At 31.6% G+C, this 23,606-nt stretch overlaps 1 protein-coding gene across 1 annotated transcript; it reads left to right on the plus strand.

Annotated features, from left to right (window-relative positions):
* The first annotated feature begins 899 nt into the window (after positions 1–899).
* LOC139504478 (chitin synthase chs-1-like) lies at positions 900–22,810 on the plus strand. The gene is made up of 16 exons (XM_071294582.1): positions 900–1,009; positions 2,785–2,940; positions 4,360–4,768; positions 6,454–7,844; positions 10,187–10,289; positions 11,172–11,278; positions 11,863–11,939; positions 12,629–12,740; positions 13,443–13,596; positions 14,905–15,283; positions 16,757–16,957; positions 18,411–18,808; positions 18,967–19,131; positions 19,737–19,951; positions 20,885–20,949; positions 21,677–22,810. The coding sequence occupies exons 2-16, from the start codon at positions 2,876–2,878 to the stop codon at positions 22,669–22,671; spliced, it is 4,836 nt and encodes a 1,611-aa protein (XP_071150683.1). The 5' UTR covers positions 900–1,009; positions 2,785–2,875; the 3' UTR covers positions 22,672–22,810.
* The last annotated feature ends 796 nt before the right edge of the window (positions 22,811–23,606 follow it).

A 23,606-nucleotide genomic window follows, 5' to 3' on the forward strand; every position in this document is an offset into this window, starting at 1 on the left:
ATTTTACATATTTTCTAATTATAAGCTAGTAAGACAAATGATGTGGATGTGGGCTAATTCAGGACATCGTACGATTTGCAACAACGAGCACAACTGATATGATATATTTAGCTATAGAAGGTTGAAACAAATAGAAAATTCAAAAAAACCTATGTTGTGATTTATGACAAACCAAGAGATGAAAAACAAGTATCATAGTCAGCAACCAATGAAAGCTACTGACTTCAAGGACCTTGTCCTTGGACAGGTATACATATAATGCAGCATTACTTTCCTTAAGGTTGTAACACCCTCCCTACATATAAGAGTGATTAAATAGCACTATAACATCAGCAGAACAAAGTGTATAAATCAGTAAAAAATGGTTTGCTCATAAGATTAGCACAAGCAAAAAGAACAACTAAAATTATAGCAAATTCAGTTTACGTAAACAGCATGAAATATCTGTGAATATTACATTTCTCCCTCAAAGAGGTGCGGCTAGTGAAATAGCTGTATTTACAAAGTGCAACCTTTGTTCAGCGATTCATTGAAAATTTCTTCTAATGTTTTAGTTTAGTAAGCAAGGATCAAGTTACATTCAGTTGAAATTAATTGAACCTGTATACTTATATATAAGTAGGTTTCTAAAAGGACAATTTGTCTATGCAGGTTTCATTTTAAGGTACAATCTAACAACAAAATTGAAATCTTCTCCAGTCTTATAATTCGACTATGCAAATAAAATAAACAGATACTCATATATATGTATATAGTGAAAGCCACATGACAGTATTGTATCTACGTAAAAATGATTAAGTAACGATTTAACTTTTATAATTAATTCATTGTTGCAAACAAGGGTTAAAAGTTCGCTAATTACGAAGAAAGAAAAAAAATAATCAGCATATTATAGACACAAGGTAACTAAGCATTCAGCTATCCCATTCCTAGACTATTATCATTGTGTGATTTTATATTGTTGCTAACAATTAGGCAACATTTAATGGAAGATCGTTATAATTTAATTGTAAGTACAGAATTGAAATAATTTAATAGATCATATATATAAGTTTTTGGAAAATCTCTATATCCTTGAAGGGAAAGCTCATATGCACTACTATAGTTTTCCATGGTTAAACTATATGGTTGTGTGGTGCACTTTAAAACTTTATATGTACCGAACTTCTAAGAGTTTAAACTTATACTAAAATTCTATACTACCCCTACCTTTGAATTTAATAAGTAAGGGACGTCTGACAGAAATACAGATTTGGCGAAAATTAAAATATCCTTGACTTATTAACTGATGTATATTTGATTGCATAAATTTCAGAAAATGAAGGATAGAGTAATATTTCAAAAAGAATAAACAGGTTGTCGTAATCATAAAACAAATATTAAGCAACAAGAAATTATTCTAAATGAAAATTAACATTTGTTTAAGAATATGAAATATGTAGTAACTATATCTTATTTGTAACAAAAATGATCGTACACATGTAAGGAAAAACTAGAAGATTAGAATTAAATAATAGGTTATCTTTTATTCGAAGACCACTTGAACTATAGTTAGCGACCAGAGCGACTCCGACTTATTGTTTTTTTTTAAAAGGTTATATATGTTAAAGCCGTAACAAAGCGACTAAAAAAAGAGATCGACTATTGGATACATTGTTTTTATAATTGTTTAATCAGATAATCGCGAGAGCATCAAAGAGTGTAAAATGAGGTGTTGCCACAAAAGATAGGGGTACACGTGTTAAGAGAGTAAACTGCGTCAGCACAAATCCACAGCTAGCATGTTTGCTAATAAGGGGGACCGTCAATTAAAAAATCAAATATCTCGAAAGAAGCTCCATAACGTATCAATATTTTCGCTTATTTTGTTCCTAAACTAAAACTCTTCCAACTTGTAGAAACAATTTTAAAATTCTTAATTGTTTAATTCCGCCGCAGAACTTCCTAAACGACAAGTAGAAGCATTATTAAGCCAAGCTCGGTCGGTCTTTCATTTTAATTAACTGTGATTGAAATCCATAGCGTATTTGTAATAAACTAAGTACAATTATAAAAACTATCTGTTATGCATGTTCTTTACATTGTTATATGATTAATCTATTCTTACTTATTGTATTACTTATTAATCAAAATGACAATCGAAAACTATTCAAACAAATATTTGTAATATTTCATACGAAATTTCGATTGTATTGATTGCAAGTTTATAAGGGTCAACACAATGCCCTTTGTCAAATATCATTCTAGATTGTGTACATGTAAGTCTTAACTTACAACATTTACGTATTAATTTTTATTGATGATACCCTGTAATTAAAAACTCGACATACACTATGAAATTTATATGAATAGATTTCAGAAGATGTGGTATGAGTGCCATTGAGAGAACTTTCCATTTAAGTCACAATTTGTAAAAGTTAATCATCATAGGTCAAAGTAGGGGCTTTAATACAGAGCATTGGCTGACACTGAATAGTAAGCCAAAACGGCCCCAAAAAGTGAATAATATAAAACCATTCAAACAGAAAAACCAACGATTTAATCGACATTAAGTATATATAAAACTAAAAGATAACAAAGCGAGAAACACTGACAAACTACATTAACAAACGACAACCACTTTATATTAGGTTCCTGAAATATTTAATGATGAAACTTACATTTAAAGTACATACATGTATAGAAGGAAAGGTGTAATGAAAGTGTAAAAGAATGGTATATTTTTAGATGATAGTTCCAAAAGCTTGAAGAATTTTCTCATTTATTTATTCATGATCTTTGCAGGTCGCTTTTTCTACTATTGTAACATCAATGTGAAAATTGACAACAAACACAATGTGCGTATGGTTTTCAGTATTTATACGATTTTGACATCATGTCAAACATGGCAGAACCAACAGCAGGAACTTCAAAGAAAAGCAACAAAGAGACATCAAATAAGTAAGTTTAAATACATATCTTCAATCTGTATTACATTTACTACCTTTCGTATCTTTAGCCTCGTTTTTAATCAATGTAAACATGACGAGATAATAAAATACTGATGCATTTTTTTCTTTTCTGACGATAATCAAAACTAGAAATATAGATATGTTTTTCCTTTTATTTTGTAATTGCTGTCAGCAATAAAAAAAAAAAGATTAATAAAGAATCAGATCTCTATATTGTTATTGTTAACTTTTTTTGTCAATTAACTAAACACCGTTTTCACTAAAAAGAATTTGTTTCACTACTAAACTGAATTGATGACAATGAATACCATTTGAAGAAATAGGAAGCATAAAACATGTACATTGTGTATGAGGGTTTGGATGGGGTTAAATGATTAAAGAATAATGCCCTTAAAAGATGAAGATTAGAGAATAATGGGCCAAAAAATAGAAGATTAGAGAAAAAAAGGGTTAATTTTTGGAAGATTAGAGAAAAAAGGGGTTAATTTTTTAAAGATTAGAGAAAAAAGGGGTGAAAATCAAATGTTTACAGAATAACAAACCCCCTCATCCAGACCCTCGTGTATGATCCTTGTTTGATATTCTGTTTAGCGATTGACTTCAAATCCTTTTTGTCTATTTAGCTGCTAATGTAGGTTTCAACTTTATTTTTGGTATAGCGACGAAAGTAAAGAAAAGAAAACGTATTAGTACGCATCACCTGAAATAAATAAAATCAGTTTCCTTTTTACATGAATTAGCAATCTAAAACCCAAAATCAATCTTTCTACGTCTGGTATTGGTATGATTTCTTATCAGTTTACACGGAACATATTTTATCGCCTCTTTTAGTGATGGCTTTTTTTTGTCAAAGCTTAATGAATTAATGTATATCTTCTTCTTTGTTTCTGACGGTCTATGTTTGCACTGCTAGTTATATAGGTATAATAAACTCATCATATACCAGGATGAAAATTCTATCTTTTCGCCAGACGCGCTTTTTGTCTCCAAAAGTCTCATCAGTGACGCTCGAAGATGTGATATGCGTGTCAATGAGACAACAATCGGTCCAAGTCACATTTTGTAAAAGTAAACTATTAAAGGTCAAAGTACGGTCTTCAACGCGTAGCCTTGGCTCACACCGAACAGCAAGCTATATATATATAGCTATAAAGGGCCTCAAAATACTACTGTGCAAACATTCACACAGGACAACCAATGTCTGATCTATATTAAAGACGAGAAACGAGAATTACGTATGAACCACATCAACAAACGACAACCACTGACCAACCAAAATCCAGTGCGGTATAATACACTATGTATATATTAGTATTGTACAAATGTGGTCATTATTTATTAACTTGTTATGCACCAAAACATAACTTGTATATTTGGTATTCAAATGTCATTTGTTTGATATCTGCAGAGATGCCGAAAGTACCGAAGAACAGAATAATTCGAAACTAAAGGGATCTGTATGCCCACAAGCAGAGAAGATTTTGAAAGTTGCCTTTGCAATTTTTCTTTTTATTCTGACTTTTGCAAGTGGATTCATAGGACGGATAACATTGCATATACTTATATGGCATATCAATCCACCAATAGAATCCGATGTCTCAGCTATAAATACTCTTGGTGGTATACTGGAACCAAACTGTTCATGTATCAGCGGAACACCATGCATAGGAACTTCTCATAATACTGCTGTTGACGAATCGTGGATCTGGGCACTGTTCCTGGTTGTAATTGCACCATATTGCTTGACGTTTATGTCTACCTTTTCTAGAATCTGCTTCAAATCAAATAAAGAATTAGACTGGAGAGTACTAATGGTAGTAAGTTAATTAGAGGAATTCGTGTATCGGTGATTTTTTCATAATTTTGTCGAACATACAAATCAGAATAAAAAAAAAACATAAAAAAAAACAACAACAGCAATTGAAAGTATTTAACAGAGAAAGATAAAAGAAAATATAGACAAACACTAGATATACGGAAAAACAGGTACACACTGATTTCAAAAACATATTGTTCATGTGTACATTTATTTGAAGTATGGGAGTTTATTAGTTACTTATGATTGCAAAATTAAAATACAATGTCATATGATGGATGTTTTATATCGGTTTACCAGAACAAATAATGGTTATTAGAGATTTTTCTGTGAAATGTGTGAGTACATTTGGCTCTTTTGGTTAACTACCGATATCGTTAGCTCAGATTTACGCTGATAAAATATGAATTCGGTGTACTTTGCCTGAACAGATATTCGCTATTCTAGTCTTACATATATGTGTCACTTCATGACTACTGAATCACGATTCTGTAAAAAAAGTTGTATCTTCATTTTCAAAAAGTGTATTTGTTTTGTTTGGAGGACGTGTTTTTCAACAGACTGTCGGCATTCCAATGGGAACAAATTGTGCCACTCTTTTGTCGACTTGTTTCTTATTATTATGAGGCTGACCTCATACAGGAACTTCTTAGGAAGAAAGATAAGAAGTTAGCAATATCCTTTAACTCTACTTTTCGCTATATAGATGATGCTCTTTCACTAAATAATTCAAAATTTGGTAACTATGTAGAACGCACCTAATCCTATCGAACTAGAGATAAAGGATGCTACAGATACATGTACAGTTAAGTCGGCCTAATATCTTGACTAACATCTAGAAATTGACAATGTTGGTCGGTTGAAAACAAAACTTTACGACAAAAGAGATGATTTCAGCTTTCCAATTGTGAACTTTCCATTTCTAAGTAGCAACATTCCAGCAGCACCTGCATACGGGGTATATATCTCCCAATTGATACGATATTTCTGTGCTTGTATTTCCTATCATGATTTCCTTGATAGAGGGTTGCTACTCACAAGGAAGCTATTAAAGCAAGAGTTCCAATTGGTAAAGTTGAAATCATTACTTCGTAAATTTTATGGACGCCATCATGAGTTGGTTGACCGTTATGGAATAACCGTTTGACAAATAATATCGGATATGTTCCTTACGTCGTAACTACAAACTCCTTCCCTTTCATGAATGTGACCTACCGAATTAGACTATTTAACGGATTTGTAATCACATAAGCAACACGACGGGTGCCTCCTGTTGAGCAGGATCTGCTTACCCTTTCGGAGCACATGCGATCACCCCTAGTTTTTGGTGGGATTCGTGTTGTTTATTCTTTAGTTTTCTATGTTGTGTCATGTGTACTATTGTTTGTCTGTTTGTTTTTTTCGTTTTTATCCAAAGGCGTTTTCAGTTTATTTTCGATTTTTGAGTTTGACTGTCTGTTTGGTATCTTTCGTTATTCTTTTAAATGGCTTCCTCTTTTCACAATGTCACTTTCAGTTGGTATCTTTCAAGGTCATATGTCTATCAAACTTTTACCGAATCATCAAATTTTGAGCTTTGTCGTATTTATGGAGCACTTCGGTGTTTGGTGGGGTACGTGTATTAATTTGCTTTGTTGTGTTTTGCTCACTGCAGTTGCATTAATTCTACTATGTTCTGAATTTTAGCTAATCGGTATTGAAACCCTTCATTCAGTTGGTCTCTCCATAATGGGGTTTATTGTGTTACCTGCATTTGATCCAGCTTCTGCGTCAGTCGTTTATTTGGCAGTTTGTGGGATATTGCCGATATTAGATCTCATTGATAAGATGGCCTTTCAACTAAAGCGAAAATCATCTAAAACATTGAATGAACAGACTTCAAAAGGAACGAATTCAGAATCAAATTGTCAAAATCCTTCAGATAAAACGAAAGAACAACCATCACAAGAAACAGATAGTAAGGCAACAGATACTACGAAAACGAATGAACAGACTACAAATGGCACCAGTTCAGAATCAAATCGTCAAAATCCGTCAGATCAAACGGAAGAACAAACATCATACGGGACGGATAATGAGGCAACAGATACAACGAAAAGGAATGAACAGACTACAAATGGCACCAGTTCAGAATCAAAACGTCAAAATCCTTCAGATGAAACGAAAAACCAGACATCATCTATAACGGAAAATGAAACAATCCGTCAACAGACTACAGCCGGGAATAACCTGAAAAATGAAAATAAAACCGGTGAAATTTCAAGGGAAGGAACTGCAAGTAAAGGAGATAATTCCCATTCTGCATTTATTATATTTAATGAAACATCAAAGTTGTCCTTTGCATTACCATTCACAGGTTTAATACTGCATGCTGCAGGCATTATTCTTATAATGATTTACATTAACATTGGGACAATGATTGCTTTATTTTTGCTTTCAGTATTACTTATTTCAATTAAATACTGGGAAAACTTTATATCAATGGGGACACACGAATCAAAATTTGCTTGCCGCTTGAAACGAGAACTCCATAAAAGAAGAACTAAGACATCATGTATATTAAGTTTTTGGAAAATACTTATTACGTTTTGTGCAGTCATCGTGGTATTTGTCAGTAGGGGAATCGATTCAATGGCCACATTGAAAGCCTTATTTAACAATGGAACAACTATCATGAATACCGTCTTTGGGGAACAACAATTTGGATTTAATCCGGTTTGCCAAACGAATGTGCCATTTTTAACGGCTTTTATTTGTATCATGTGTAACTATCTTTGTTATAAAGCATCGAAAACCGTATGTGTTATCAACTGCCAACGATTTTGCTTCAGTCTACCAATAGTCATGCTACTTCCTGTGGTAACTATTGTAATGGGAGGCCTGATGAATCAACCGGACGTGTTAAAACTAGATTCATGTGATCTACTATTTTCTGATTGGTGTATCATAGATAGCAGTCGATTATCTGAAAATTGTTCGGAATTACTTGCAGCATTTATTCTGCTGTTTTTATCTATTCTTCTCATTACAAGACATATCTGGAAAACAAATGGAAGGAAAAATGGAGAAACTGCAAGGTAAATATTTTTCTGAGCTTGTAAATTTGTAACTTTAATAAACACTACAAACCAGTAAAAGTCTGAAATGGCCTATATCTGTACTTGATTGTTCTGATTTTTATTCGACCAGTCTGAATTGGTCTGAAATTTACTTGATACTACTCGACTGTAGTCTGAACAATACTTAATAGTCTGAACTTGTACTGTACCAGTACTTAACCATTTTATGCGAGTCTGAACCATGCTTGACCTAGTCTGAACCATACACGACCTAGAGTGAACCATACTCGACCTACACTAAACCAAACTCGACCAAGTCTTCACCAACTTAGACCCATTCTTTGTATCTATCAACTGAGTTTTATCAATTTAGGAAATGTTTAAAACAAAAATGAAATTTGAACAACAACTTGAAATTAAAAAATGTATTGAAATTAATATTGAAATTAAAATTTCACAATAATCAATCATAATATAACTTCAACACTTACATAATTATATATATTAACTTTAAAATATATATAAAACAAGATGATCAAATAATCTTAAAAAATAAATTTCGACTAATATTTTCAATGTTATTCAAAATTTTAAAATGTTTCAGAAGTATTTTATGGTAACTGGACTATTTTCACCTTTAACCTAAGCCTAATATAGATTTATGGTGTCAATTGAGTTTATTTGATAATGCAGTGAATCATTTTTTTTTATTATATATTTAAATAATTTTAAAAAATGAGACCTTGTTTTGTTTAGTAAAACCAAGAATTTAATATAGTCATGATAATAGAATTTCCATAGCAATCCTTGATAACCTTTTTTAAAAAGGAAATGTGTTCCAAAGTAACAGTAAAAGTTTATTTCACTTAAATTTATGTTTTTTTTGTCAAATTAAAGACATGGCATACAAAAAGCACTTTAATATGGTTTAATTACTACAGTACATGTGTGTTTTACAGGTAAAAAGAAAGCCCTGTTTTCTTAAACTCGTGTAATACTTATTTAGTATATTTGAAAGGCCTTGTTATTTAAATTAAACAGGACGTTGCAATTTTGAATAAATGTTATTTAGAATTTAATACCTCTGACCAGGTGTGATCTTATTAATGAGTTTGCCCCAAGCAGAGGTAATACTTTATACTTCACCACTAATCAGAAGAACAATTTCATTAATTTCTGTAATTTTATCCCGTTTTGATATAAATTTATAAATATAATATAAAAAAAGATATCCCAAATTATAATAGATATATTTCTAATATTAAAGGTTAAACAATTCAATGATTTTGTTGGCTGTTTTTATATATGGCAGTTAAAAAGAAACTTATTTTAACAGTTAAAAGAAGTAGAGGTTATTTGGTTCAGTATGGTTCAGACTGGTCGAGTATTGTTCAGACCTTTGGTTAAGTATGGTTAGGACTGAAAAAATAGGTCGAGTACAGATCGAGAATGGGTTAAGACTGTTTCAGACTGGTCGAGTAAATTTAAAGTTCAGACTATTTTCAATGGCAAAGATAAGGGTCAAGTACGATTCAGTACAATCGAGTATGGTTCAAACTGGGGTCGAGTAATTTCAAGTACAAGTCAGACCAATTCAGACTGGTCGAGTAAAAATCAGTACAGTCGAGTACAGATATAGGCCATTTCAGACTTTTACTGGTTTGTAGTGAAATGTCATGATTTGACTTCTACGTTATGATTTCTGGTTACTTTTGTAAAGTTCTAATACTAGTAGTTGGTATGTTTTTCCACGTTGTAGCTTCATTTAATCATTTGAACTATATCTGTTAAAGCGTAAAATAGGTATCTGGTACTTTTGTGATGAAAGTTTGTTCACAATGATACAAATTGGTATTTGTTAGCATTGTAGTACAATTATACACTTATGACAATAACATAATAAAAGCATCATATTTCATAACGTGAAGCGATCTTATTGTAAATCAACCATTTGTAATGAAACAAAAAGGAACACGGACAATCTGTTTTCCTGCTAGGCCTACGTCAAATGCATCTACAGATTAAATGTAGAGTTTACTTTGAAAACAGTTTGTCCTGATAAGATATATGATTCTTAATTTTATTTTATATTTTAGACTCTCTATTTGTTGTACATACATTTACATTCAGTTGACAAAACTTGACTAACCAAACAATTTCAAATTGTAAAATGTATGTTTGGACATTTGATTTGACTGGTCTTTGAAAATCGATGTCGAATTTATTTGTCATTTTTCTAGAAAACATAATTGAATTACATATTGTTCCAAATCATAAACATCATGCCCATTATGATGACATCGTCAGAGCATACTTTAGTAAAAACTTATAAATACAAACCATCTTTATCCTTTTCCTAGGATATTCGTTTCACCATTTTACTGTGGAATTTTTACTGAGTTATCATTGTTACTGAATCGGAGGAGAGATGATGATGAATATGACATTGTTCACCGAGAGAAGGTGTGTTCTAATATATACTTAGCCTTTAGATATAGTTAATACACAAAATAAATTAAGTTAATTTTGTGATATGTTTTATTTTTGTATTGAATGAAAAAAATGTTGTATGATTATCAATGAGACACTTTTTCACCAGAGACTAAATGGGATATACGTTTACCCCTACAGGTCACCGTACGGCTTTCTCCAATGAGAAAATATAAACTACATTCTGTGTGTAATACAAACATATTCCCAGAACGCGTTTATCCGTACACTAATCCTAATAAAGTTAAAGGACAATATCATTCAACACAAAAATAAGTGTATTCAATTGTTTGTATCATGTTCGGTCATTTGTATGCAAAAGGTTTCAATTTCTGTATAATATTTTCCATAGTTCTAGTTTAATTAGCAGAATCAAAGATTAAAAATGAAATGTCAAGCTTTGCACAATATATTTGAATGCTCAATGTAAACCAAATCAATATGAATTTTAATTAAATACTATTAACGAGACGGTTCGTGATTGAGAAAGGAAAATTGAATTAAGACTTCATAATCTATCAAATGACAAAAGTCGAAGTGTTAAGAAGGGAGTTAGGCATTTATAAACAGCGAATTGGTTTGTCAGTGAAAAGCAATATACAATAATAACATAAATGGAGCATGCGATTTTTCATACATACAATGTTGTTTCTGGTTCATACAAAATTGAACTCGATATCATTATTTGTTTACACATGTAACTTATATCAAATGACAACAATGGTAGATTACTACATTAAATTCACTGTCTTTTTACGTCAAATGTGTTTGTATTTTCAATATTGAATTCATTTTATCACTTTTATCACTTTTAACAATTTAATTTCAATAGAATAACATTTGTTCTTACTACAGAAATCAAGTCAAGATCAAAAGAAAAGAAGAATGCTCTATGCCTGTTGTGCTACATTGTGGCATGAAACTGCGACTGAAATGAGACAGTTGGTAACATCTATTTTAAGGTAACAAACTTCATTTTAAGGTTAAACACTCCCGGTTCAGTGCAACAATCGCGGTTTTAGAGTTTTTAAGTGTAAATAAATGTAATAGAAATATATTTACTGATCAACGTTTTATATATATACAGATCACTAACGTATATTGATATTTTGTATTCCGTCATTCTCAGATTACGTAAAGATTCGTCTTTTTGCATTTTGTGAAATATGATTTTAAAAAGTACGAAAAAAACACATGTCAATTATTTTAGATAGTTTTTTTTTCGTATTGAAAACAGACAATAGTAGAATACCGCTGTTCAAAAGTCCTAAATCGATAAACAAAAAATACAAATCTTGGTTACAAACTAAAACTTAGGGAAACACATCAATTATAAAAGGAAAACAAAGGAAAAACAGAAACACTGACGCGCAACCAAACCAATCGCAAATTGTTGAACATACATACAAATAATCTATTTGATTTGAACTGCTATACGAATTATACTTTTTAAACCCTTTACTCTTGCGTAGAATAAGCTTCTATAATTCATGACTTCTATCTTTATATTAAAACATTTGATCAGAAGTCGTTTGTGTTAAATTAGGTTAGACATGCGACAAAGTATAAACAAATTTATGGAAGAAGACTTAAAGGAAGATGTCGAGACATTTGATTTAGAAGGTATTGTTTATTCTTTTTTATTTTACTTGAAGATAATAATAATTGTGTTAGTTTCTTTGCAATCTAATTGTTTGCAATTTGTGATGAAAATATGAGATTGTACTTTTTTAAATTAAAAGACTACATCAAGGCTAAACTAAAATAAAACGTCAATGTAAAAAAAGTCAACAACGATAAAGCACTTATGTTAAAGTGTTTGAAATAATTCGTTATAGAACGCTTCTATGATCATGAGGATTTATTCTATAAAATGAAAGACAACTAGATATGTCATCCAGTAAGAAAAGACAACCACTTGTATACAGCTCATGAGATGGACGAACATACAAAAAAGTCAAAGAGATATATACTAAAGAGCTTAAACTACTTCTTAGGTAGAAAGTAATATGAAAACAGAAGAAAAGACCAAACTGAATAATTTGGTCTGACAAGGTCTGACTCAGTTGGTCGTCATTATCAGAACAGCATATACATTTAACAAAATACTGAATATAGTACCGATCTTGGAGTTGTAGCAACCACTGAAATGTTGTCTGAAGACCAATCTCAACTTATGAAAAGAATTTTTTTTTTTCAAACAACCACATACTGATCTGCACAAATCTAACCAAACTAGGGAAAAGACGTGATTATGAAAGAATGTGAGAAAAAAATATGGCCATACAATATAACAAAATTTGAATTTTCAGCACATGTATTTTTTGATGATGCATTTGAACCCACAACGGACACACAAAGTCAAAAAAGAGAAATGAATATACATGTTAAAACCTTCATACGAGAATTGAGTTTTGCTACCTGGTAAGTTCACTTAAAAGGAATTTATTGATTAAAATGCTTATTTAAATAAATCTAAATTTCAATGCTTTTAAGATGGGATAATCAAGTTTCACAGCTATACATTTGAGATAATAATGGAAGGTTATATAGATACGATTTTTATAAAAGAGAAAGGCAAGATACATAAAGGACATTGAACAATCAGGATGAAGGAACGCGACAAGGTTATTAAAAACACATCGTATAGACAAAATATGAAAGTTAACCAAAAACGATCGTTTGATTTTTTTTTATTTCCGTAGGAGATAAATTAGGTTTTGCTGCATATTTTAACCATTGTAGTTTTGCGTTTGAATGTCGCTAAGAGTTTATATCGTTGACATCAGTGTGCAAAACTGATGTCATTGTCTTCTGTCATTATGCTTCTAAAACGTATTTATTGAATCGAATTTTGAAACTACAAATGAATACTAGTCTTATGTACCAAGTCAGGAATATGACAGTTCTTGTCCATCCTTTTTTATGTGTTTTGTTATTTGATTTTGCCATGTGATTATGGACTTTCTGATTGGATTTTCCTCTAAGTTCAGTATTTTTGTGATTTTACTTTTTAGTTTAAGAAAGACGAGTGTTTAAATATATTATATCGTCTTTGACGGATATCTTTTATTATGTAACGATTCCTCCGTATTTAATCTTTACATGCATTGTTTTTTTAATCAGGGACTTTTATGAAAAACAAATTGAATTACCAGACGGCGGTATGCTTAAAACTCCTTATGGTGCTAGAATTGAATGGACACTTCCTGGAGAGAATAAAATGTTCATTCATTTGAAAGACAAGACAAAAGTTCGAAACAAGAAGCGCTGGAGTCAGGTATATTAGACAATGATATCCATATATTTATAAATTATTTTCCTCCACCAATAATCTGTAATTAATAAAAAAAGAACATACTTTTGTATAACAGTCATGACAATTTTGATGTTTATTTTGTATTTTGCGTTTTGACAGAAGATATCGAAAATAAAAATGTGTGACATTATGTAAACATGATACGCATGATTCATTAAAGTAATTGACAGTAATTCAATCAATTTTTTTATTCTAAAGAAAAAGACAGTTAATCTAGCAAAATTATTGTCTGACAAAGTGTCGATGAAAATCAGATAATCTTTAACGGGCATGAAATGAAGTTTAGATTATAGCATTTTCGTTGCACACAGTTATTTTAGAATACACTATTTTGTTATGTAAATAAATTACATAACAAAGAATGTTGTATCTATGATGAGTTTATTTACTTGATCCATAAACTTTCCTTCCAATTTCTATTAACACGATTTTTTTATGACCATTTGTTTTTGATTTAAAAGATATTTTATATATTTTAGCTCTATACTAAGATAGTATAACGGCTTTTGTTTACATTAAACTAACAATTCTATTTATTACAAAACTTCTAATATGACGTTTTCAAACTCTTAGATTACACACCCCTATTAAAATTAGAATTTATTCATATGTAAGCTAATTATCCATGACATGCTTTGTTTGGCCCTACGCATTTTTTATATGATTTTTAAAAATGATTAACCTCCCTTCAGAATGTAAGGATCGTATTGGGAAATGCACGAAAGGAAAACTGAAAATCTTCAAAACATAAATTGATTAACAAACAATGATAAATACCTACTTAAATGAAATGAAGATAGTCAAATAGACTCATCTAAATCTAGCTTGTTATTGCATATCGATTAAGAATGTTACTTCTTTAATTGTCTATGGCATTTACGTCAATGTCAATAGTGTGTTCAATATCTGGAACAGCGAATATTACGCTTTTCATAGAGCTCTTCGATCAAATAGAAATTTGTTGTCCTTTTAGAAAAGACATAATTCATTTGGGCATGAAAATTGTGATTTTCTGCGGGTTGCCCCTTTAAGATTATATTCCCTCCAACGTTGTCGTTTTGTGGGAAAGTTTTTTTTTAAACATAAATGGCCATCTTGTGGTAAAATTATGATAAGTTGAACCCTCATGCTTTAAAATCTCAAAATCTGTCCAACTAGGTTTTTGAAAACGATCATCAATTTAAAAGGAGTCATTCCAGGTAAAAGTTTAGAAGAGAAGTGTCACTTGTGTTACTAGGCATTACAGAAAAATGTATTTATATAATGTAGGTTATGTATATGCTGTACATTTTAAAATGGAAAATACCACAGATTCTAAACCTTGAAAAAGGCTACAACAGTTCAAAAACCAAAAGCAAGAAAGAAAAGTTACATGAAAAGAATGAAAAGTTAGATAAAAAGAAAGAGAAGTTAGAAAAAAAGAGCGAGTTAGAAAAAAAGGAATTGTTAGAAAAGAAGAAGACAAAAAAGTTAGAAAAGAAGAAACAAAAGAAGAAACAAATCCAGGAAATAGCTGAAAATACTTTCCTACTAGCTCTCGATGGAGATGTTGACTTCGAACCAGAGGCTGTACTAAGTTTAATGAGACGAATGGAAAAGAACGATAAAGTAGGGGCAGCATGTGGCAGAATTCATCCCATTGGGAATGGTATGTTATAGACAAGTTGTAGAAATTTAAAAAAAAAGAAAACTTAACGCACCTACATTACTAACGACTAAATTAATTCAAATATCACTGAAAAAGAGAAAATGTAAAAATTCAGATTTATTTTGCAGAAATCCAATTATACTATTTTCTTACGGCATGTTGATAATATAATTAGTTATCAAAGGTACCAGGATTATTATTTAATACGCCAGCCACGCGTTTCGACTACATACGACTCATCAGTGACGCTCAGAACAAAACACCATGATTTAACACTTTCATTTAAAATTGTTTCCAAGGGTGTATCAATTGAGTTTATCAAACTCCTCAACTGTGCATCATTTTAGATTTCGTCTCACCACTTTTTTGGGGGGATTATTTATATACTTGTTTTCCTTTTAGATTAGAAAAAATAAATGTAGTAATTGTGTACAAGTGTTTCCTACTTAGGAATATTTAAATGATTATATAGCCTTTTTATTGAAATTTGCAGTCTTCTTCTTTATCGGCATACTAATTGGTATAGATCATACACAGGCAAATTTCGTTCACATCAACTTCAAGTGAATTAAAATTCATGTGAATCTCACGTGAACTTCACATCAATTTCACTTCAAACTAGCTTATGCTTGAAACGCACGTAAGATCAGTTCATGTGAGTTTCGTGTGAGTTTCATGTGAAAATTATTTGAATTTCACCTTAAAATCACATAAAAAAAATCATATGTAATTCACGTGAATTTGTGAAATAACATTATTTGAATAATTTTTAAAATCTGATTAAAATCATGAAAAGTATCTAATTTTTTTGGGGGTAAAAGTTCATGTGAAATTCGTTTGAGATGAATTTTACGTGAAATTGTTCACGTGAATTTCTTGAGAGATTCATGTGAAATTCATGTGAACAAATTTGGCATGTGTAGGTGAATACATGACTATAAGTCATTACAGACTAAGACATATGACGAATTAAAAGAGAAGAACAGTCTAATCTTCCACAAATTTCAGAGCTAAATTTTCATTTAGTTGTGAAATGAGATCTGACATAATGTAAAAGTATAAAATTGGTGTACATGTACAGCATAGTTAATTGCACATCATTACAATCATTAATTGTGTTCTTAGTTGGTTTCTGGTGTGTGGCATTTTAAAAGTTAGGATATTTTCAAAACCCAAAACTGACCGAAGTTCGATAACTGTTACGAATAGGACAGAAATTCCAGAGAAAATGACGACAAATATTTCAACTGAGTATGCAAATGTCCTGTCAAGCATTCTACTAGTACTTTTATCGAAATGAATGTGTTTACTGCTGTCTTGGAGACTATTGATATTACAACGACAGTAGCTTTACGCCGATAAATATCTATAAAGAAAAGGAACGAATTTTTCACATCATAAACGTTTTTGTCATTTTAATTACATTATTTATCCCAAAAAATTGATTAAAGACTTATCATGTTTTATTAACAGGTCCTATGGTTTGGTATCAACAGTTTGAGTATGCTATAAGTCATTGGCTTCAGAAAGCAACCGAACACGTGATTGGTTGTGTGTTATGTAGTCCTGGTTGTTTCAGTTTGTTTCGTGGTTCAGCAATATTACAACACGAAGTTCTGGAGACATATACCTCAGTTGCACAAGAAGCTAGACAGTGTTTGCAGTATGATCAAGGTAAGAACCTTAAGCACAATGTCTTGAAATAAGAATATTATATTATAAAATGTCACGTCAATTAATATGGCTTAATCAAACGCTTTCAATACCAGATCGGCATAATTAAGACGTTTTTTTAGAAATAACTTTGTTGATTTAAAATGTAAATGTGATTTTTTTCATTTTTCAATTTTTTAATCACCTAATTTTTCTTTTCTTAAGTTTGTAGTTAATGAAGGGTTGCCTTTGTTGTAGTCCAGTGTTTTATTGTTTCGTTGTTTTCCTCATGAATTAAGTTGATGTGTTTCCCTCGGATTTAGAAATACCTGTACCAAGTCAGGAATATGGCCATTGTTATATTATTGTTCGTTTCTGTGTGCGTTACATTTTAACGTTGCGTCGTTTGTTTTCTCTTATTTTTGGGTGTACATTCACATTGCGATAAGACGTGTCACGGTACTTGTCTATCCCAAATTCATGTGTTTGGTTTTGATGTTATATTTGTTATTCTCATGGGATTTTGTCTGATGCTTGGTCCGTTTCTGTGTTTTGAACAGCGGTATATACTACGGTTGCCTTTATTTAGTTTGTTTAAGGTTTTGTGTTTCTTAATGAAATTTTGACGTTGAACAGCGGTTTATTACAGTTGCCTTTGTTTACTTTCATATGAGCAGTCGACTGTCATGAAAATCATTTTTCGGGCATAAAATTGAAAATTATCCGGCATGTAAAGTTTACCACATAAGATGTAAACAGCTCTACATCATGCAGATGTATTTAAATGCCTTTTTTTGGTTTTAAAAAAATCGTACCAGTTCTAGAAACACATGTTTCGCACACTGACGTATGTATCAAATATCTTTATTATGATAAATTGCAATGCAAACAAATATATTATAAACCGGCAAAGTTATGCAATACATACATTTGTAAAACAAACTCTCACATACCAATTTTTATTTTTATATATAGTAATCAGATAGATAATTACGATAGAGAATATAAATAAGAAATGTGTCAAAGAGACAATAATCCGACAAAAGTGTAAAGAAAAACTACCGAAAGCCACTTCTTGGTCTTTAACACAGCGAGATAGCCCCGGAGGCTTCAGATGGCCCTTACACAACATTTTGTTATAGTTCAACGGAATGGGAAACCATACTTATCTCTTTAATCAAAACAACATACAAGAGTTGAAAAAAACACTCATACGCCCGCAAAGCTAACAAAGGCAAGAGGTTCTTGATTTGGGACCGGCGCCAAGATGTGGCGGTTGAGCATGTTTAGTTAGATTTAAACACTCCCCCGATACATGCACCTCCAGCCAATGTAGAGTAAATAAATACACAGCAATACGCACAGTAAATCGCAGTTTAATGGAAGTTAGAGTCCAATGTCAGAATAGGTTACAACAGAAACTAAGCAAAAATTGTTGTCGTACATTACACTTGATCTCAACTTATTTTCACAGGCGAAGATCGATGGTTATGCACGCTTCTTCTTCAAAAAGGATGGAAAATTGAATATTGTGCTGAATCTGATTCGCATACATTTGCTCCCGAATCGTTCAATGAATTTTACACCCAACGTAGACGTTGGACACCATCAACTATGGCCAACATTTTAGAAATTATTCAAGACTGGAAAAATGTAACAAAAAACAATGAAAATATATCCTTTCTATACATTGTGTATCAATTCATTTTGTTTGTTTCCACAATACTAACACCAGGAACAATATTCATGATTATATTGGGAGCGTTAATTGTTGGATTCGAGACCATTCCGCCATGGTTGGCACTTATCTTGAACCTTATTCCAGTGATAGTGTTTATATTGATGTGTCTGTATACCTCAACTGAACGCCAGGTATGTATATATATAAAGTAAAATCACAAAAAATACTGAACTCCGAGGAAAATTCAATACGTTCTCAATTTAATCATTTAAAATTGTACTTAATGTTTTTTTCACAGATTTAAGAGATTAATCTTACTTCTATGTATTACTACCTTAATATTTTTTAGTTGCAAATGGCCGCCGTTTTATCTTGCATATACGTGATTGTAATGGTTGTTGTTATGATCGGAGTTGTGCGAGACGCCATACTTGAGGGCTTGTGCTCAACGACAACCATTTTTATCATTTTTGTGGCTGGAGTGTTTGTCATATCAGCTATTCTTCACCCAAAGGTAAATGCTTGGATGAATTCCGAGATATCTTGTTTTAAAATATATGTTGTTACAATTGAGCCATGTACATGGTTTGATGGAATTAATCCTAGAACATTACATGTATACTTTATGTAAAAAAAAACTTATACATGATGGACTTTCTACCAGGAAAGATATACTAAGCAAATAATTATTAATATATAAATGCTTCTGTTTGCAATAGCCTTTACATATACTGAAGTCAATGAAATACGAGTTCAAATGGTGCTCAAACTTTGTTTAAAAAAACCTCACCAAAGATACTGGGCTATAATTATAAACGCCAGACGCGCATATCGTCTACAAAAAAATCCTCAGTGATGCTCTAATCAAATACATTGTGTAAAAACAGTTATCGTCTCCAATAGACTTACCAGTGACGCTCGAATGAAAGAGTAAACAAAAAGTGTTTTATTGTAATTTTGTAAATGAACATTAAAGAATGTTATTGGTACACTGAATCTTGTTATCGTTAAATGTATTAAACAAAGTTCGTTTTTAGTTTATTGTAGCCCATTTTTGTTCTGTATTCGACTATATAGTTTTTCAATAACTGCAAAGCTTTGTGTATGAAATCGTTGTAGGAGATCCTATGCATACTTCCTGGAGTACTATATTTTTTGGCCATACCTTCAATGTCTATGTTGATGTTTCTGTTTTCAATTGGTAATCTTCATGTCACATCATGGGGGACACGAGACACCGACACGAAAAAGAAGCCAGACGATAAAGCAAACACAGATCAGATAAAAGATAAACAGGACGCTGGATATCTTTGTTCGTTTGGAAAGCTTGTATGGTTAGTGGTTTAAAAAAAAATCTGTGTCACTTCTTTCATTTTTTTCTTTCCATATGGTTTAATATTTTGACAAACTATTCAAAATATTTCAATTTAATTGGATGCAAGCAATTATAGGCCACCGTACAATGAGAAAAGTCACCTGTAAAAGTAGAAAAAATATTAAACAACTCAATCGACAAATTTAACGGTCTAAAATGGATCGGTCTAATGTATAACAAAACAATTTATGAAAAAATGAGGCACACTTTAAATAACGACAATCACTGAATTATCGGCTCGTGGCTGAGGACAGGCCCACATTAATGAAAAACAACACGTTAAATAAATGTCATGCGTCCGAAGCGCTTTTCTCGATTTACATTTCACAGGAACAATAAACGCCGATATTTGAAATCCATGGATTTATTAGAACCGTATCAAATGAAAGTATATGACAAAAATGAACCTGAAAATATCTGAATTCATCAAGGCCAATTTTTACTGAGTGAGTTAAAGCCTTAGTTTTTTTTAATTATCTATGTGTTTATAAACGAACATTTTAGAAGGGATTGTAACATGTATAAATCGCATCAGTACCGAAATACTGACTTCTAAGCTGCTGATACCCTCGAGGACTGACAATTCACTAGTTTGGGTATCGACTAAGGGGCGGAATTAAACTAAATAAGTGTAAGCGCTCAACTGTTCAAAAACCTGGGACTATGATGTTACACTACAACATAAGAATAAAATGTAATGATCAGGTAATTTTTTTAAAATTCACTAGGCATGTGACATTGACAAATCTAAAATATCATTTTTTCTGTTCAATCATTAATGAAAGTTTTGTCAAACAGTTTTGATTCATATTTTGCGGTCCACTTAACATAGCAAATGATAGTGCGAGTGGAACATCTGTGTACTATGGACACATTCTTGTTTATTTTACAGTTGTGCGATATCCAATTCGAAAGATAGCACCAACGATGAACGTACAGATGAAGAACAACCACAAAGTATGTACATGCAATGTAAACAGTACTTAATGAATGGCTTCTATTACTTTTTATATCAAATTTCTGTGCATCTTGGGTGTTGGTTCGGCGAAACAGTAACAACACTTGGTTTGCATCTCATAAGGAACAGTCATGATATGTTTGGTTTCATTCCATTCAGTGGTTCTCTAAATGAAGACATTTGTATGTATTACCCATAGGTTCCTATGTTAAACCAAGTCCCCTCGCTGGTGGCCATCTTGGATGATTGATTGGCTACAAAGTAACAACACTTGGTCAGCATATCACAAGGAGCATTCGTTCTGTTTGGTTTCATTTCATTCAGTTGTTCTCTTAAAAGAAGACGTTTGTATGCATTTCCCATAGGGTCCTATGTTAATCTAAGTCCCCCGCATGGATATTGAGCACATGTTCGTATTGCGATCACCGGATTTTACGAGGAGGTTCAAGCTAAGGTAACTTTGCATACGGAAAATATGCAGGCAGTCAAAAAAAGTAAAACATCTAAATCATGTAAATGTGGAAAAACTTAAGAATTTTCTTCAGAAAAAAAGTATATGTACATACGTTTAATTAACTATGAAAACTTTCGATTTTGTTATAAAAAACATATGCATTTTTAAATTGATGTTTCTAAAACTAAGACGACTTATAAAACTGTTCCAAATAAAACTATGAAACTGCCTATAAAAACATTATCTAATCGTTTATCATTTATTTCTTTTAGCGCCAAAAGTGGATGACACTAATAAAAAATCAAGTTTAAATAACGGAATGCACGGGAGGACGAACATGGAAGACACCTTTGATTATATTGTCGATGAAAATGTACCCAATATCAGCGAAAAGGAAACCATATTTTGGGAAAAAAAGATAGAGCAATATTTGAAGCCACATAATCGGGAGGACAAGTTCACGAATGAACAAGAGAAAAAGCTGAAACACGAATTAGTTGAATTAAGGAATACCGTCTGTCTATTTGTTTATCTTTCCAATGCCGTTCTTGTAACAGTCATGTTTGGATTAACACAAGTCAATGCGTTCAAAAGCTCATTAACGGCTAGGTTTGAATGTGGCGGAGAAAACATTTCGATCGTTCCCATAGCAATATTATTCAGTGCTGTATTTGGATTTCTTCTTCTAATACAGTTCTCATGTATGCTGTACCATAGATTTTCTACTCTCGTTCATATCACTGCCAATACTGATTTACGTAGTACAGAAGATGAACATATTGCTGAAATAATGAATAACATTATTAAACATGCTATACAACGAAGTAGGAATAGAACGACAGATGTATCAGACAAGTGTAGAAAAGTTTTGGACGGGAATAGATCTGTTCTAGAGGCAAAGAATACACCGTGTAATAATTTTAGACAATTAATAATAAAAAATAAAGATAAGTTAAAAAACTTCATTACCATCAATGAATCAAGTAATTTACAAGATGGTTCAATAGATAATAAGGTTAAAGCAAAATGGCAACTATTTGTCAAGAAACTAAATGGTGAACAAAATGGTAAAATAAATGAAAAGTCAGAATCAACATTTGCAGATGTTGTCAATAAGGCAATGAAAAAGGAAAAGGAAAAGGCGAAAGAGGTAGAGAAACGGTCTTCAACTGCGGAACCAAAGACAAACCAAGTGTGTCCCGTGTCAACGAATGATTCATTGGAAACGACTTGTAATGGCGCAGTTAACATTGACAGCAATGTTTAAACATGGTATACTCAAAAGATTTTTTTAATTAAGAAAAACGTAGAACTCTTTTTATTATAATCCATCGTTTATGTTATTTTATTTTGTTACTTTTTAATAATTTTAATATTCAACACGCACGACCAGATGGCAGATGACGTTTTGTTGAGTTTACTTTGTTAATGTCAGGTTACGGACTCGCTGATCATCATCTCAAATACTATCATGTATTTGTCTAACTAACAAGATTAGTTGAAACGGTATTATAAATGAGTGTGTTTTTATTTTTTATTTTTTGTTATATATTTGAGTTTAATGTTTATAATGTAATAAAATGAGTGCTTTGATACTATTCATCGTTATCAGAAAGGGGGAGATATGTGTTTAATCATTTTTGTTTACAAATAAAAGTTTCTCATATTGCATAGCATTGATAGCAGCTAATTGGCTGCCGTAGTGAGTACAAAAATGTAACTGCATATGATCAGAACTGGTAAAACATTTTTTTTTTGAAAGATTCACGTTTTTTTTTAACTGAATAGCAATTTTGTTAGCACAACTGTGTTGTAAACACGCATATGGTTGATACATATAAATCTATTTGTCTCATATCATCAGAAGCCGTTTGAATACAATATAATGAAACAATATTAAAACAAGATGATGTGGTATGATTTTTAAAGTTTCGAGATCAGATATTTTTGTGACAACAAGTGAATCTACTAGGGCATCCCCGCAAACTTGAAGAATGCATTAGGTATCTCTTTACTGCAGCTAGCTGTAAGCGGGTAAATGTTCCTTAAAATTAGAGAATACTGGAGAGAAATTCATTAACCTCATCTTGCATATTACATTTTATTGGGGAATTCTAAAAGAAGAATTAAAATGGTTGCTCAAAACAGCATAAATGTGTTTCTCTTCCATAGAAGAATCGTTTATTGTCTCCCATATCAAGT

This window comes from Mytilus edulis, chromosome 14, assembly GCF_963676685.1.
Source record: "Mytilus edulis chromosome 14, xbMytEdul2.2, whole genome shotgun sequence".
Classification (NCBI taxonomy): domain Eukaryota; kingdom Metazoa; phylum Mollusca; class Bivalvia; order Mytilida; family Mytilidae; genus Mytilus; species Mytilus edulis.

Bases quoted from the DNA above. Each gene is read 5' to 3' on its own strand.
- LOC139504478 (XM_071294582.1), top strand. From the start codon at position 2,876: ATGTCAAACATGGCAGAACCAACAGCAGGAACTTCAAAGAAAAGCAAC. The intron at 7,845-10,186 runs GTAAATATTTTT...TCCTTTTCCTAG, and splicing joins AAAAATGGAGAAACTGCAAG to GATATTCGTTTCACCATTTT. The intron at 10,290-11,171 runs GTGTGTTCTAAT...TTCTTACTACAG, and splicing joins ACATTGTTCACCGAGAGAAG to AAATCAAGTCAAGATCAAAA.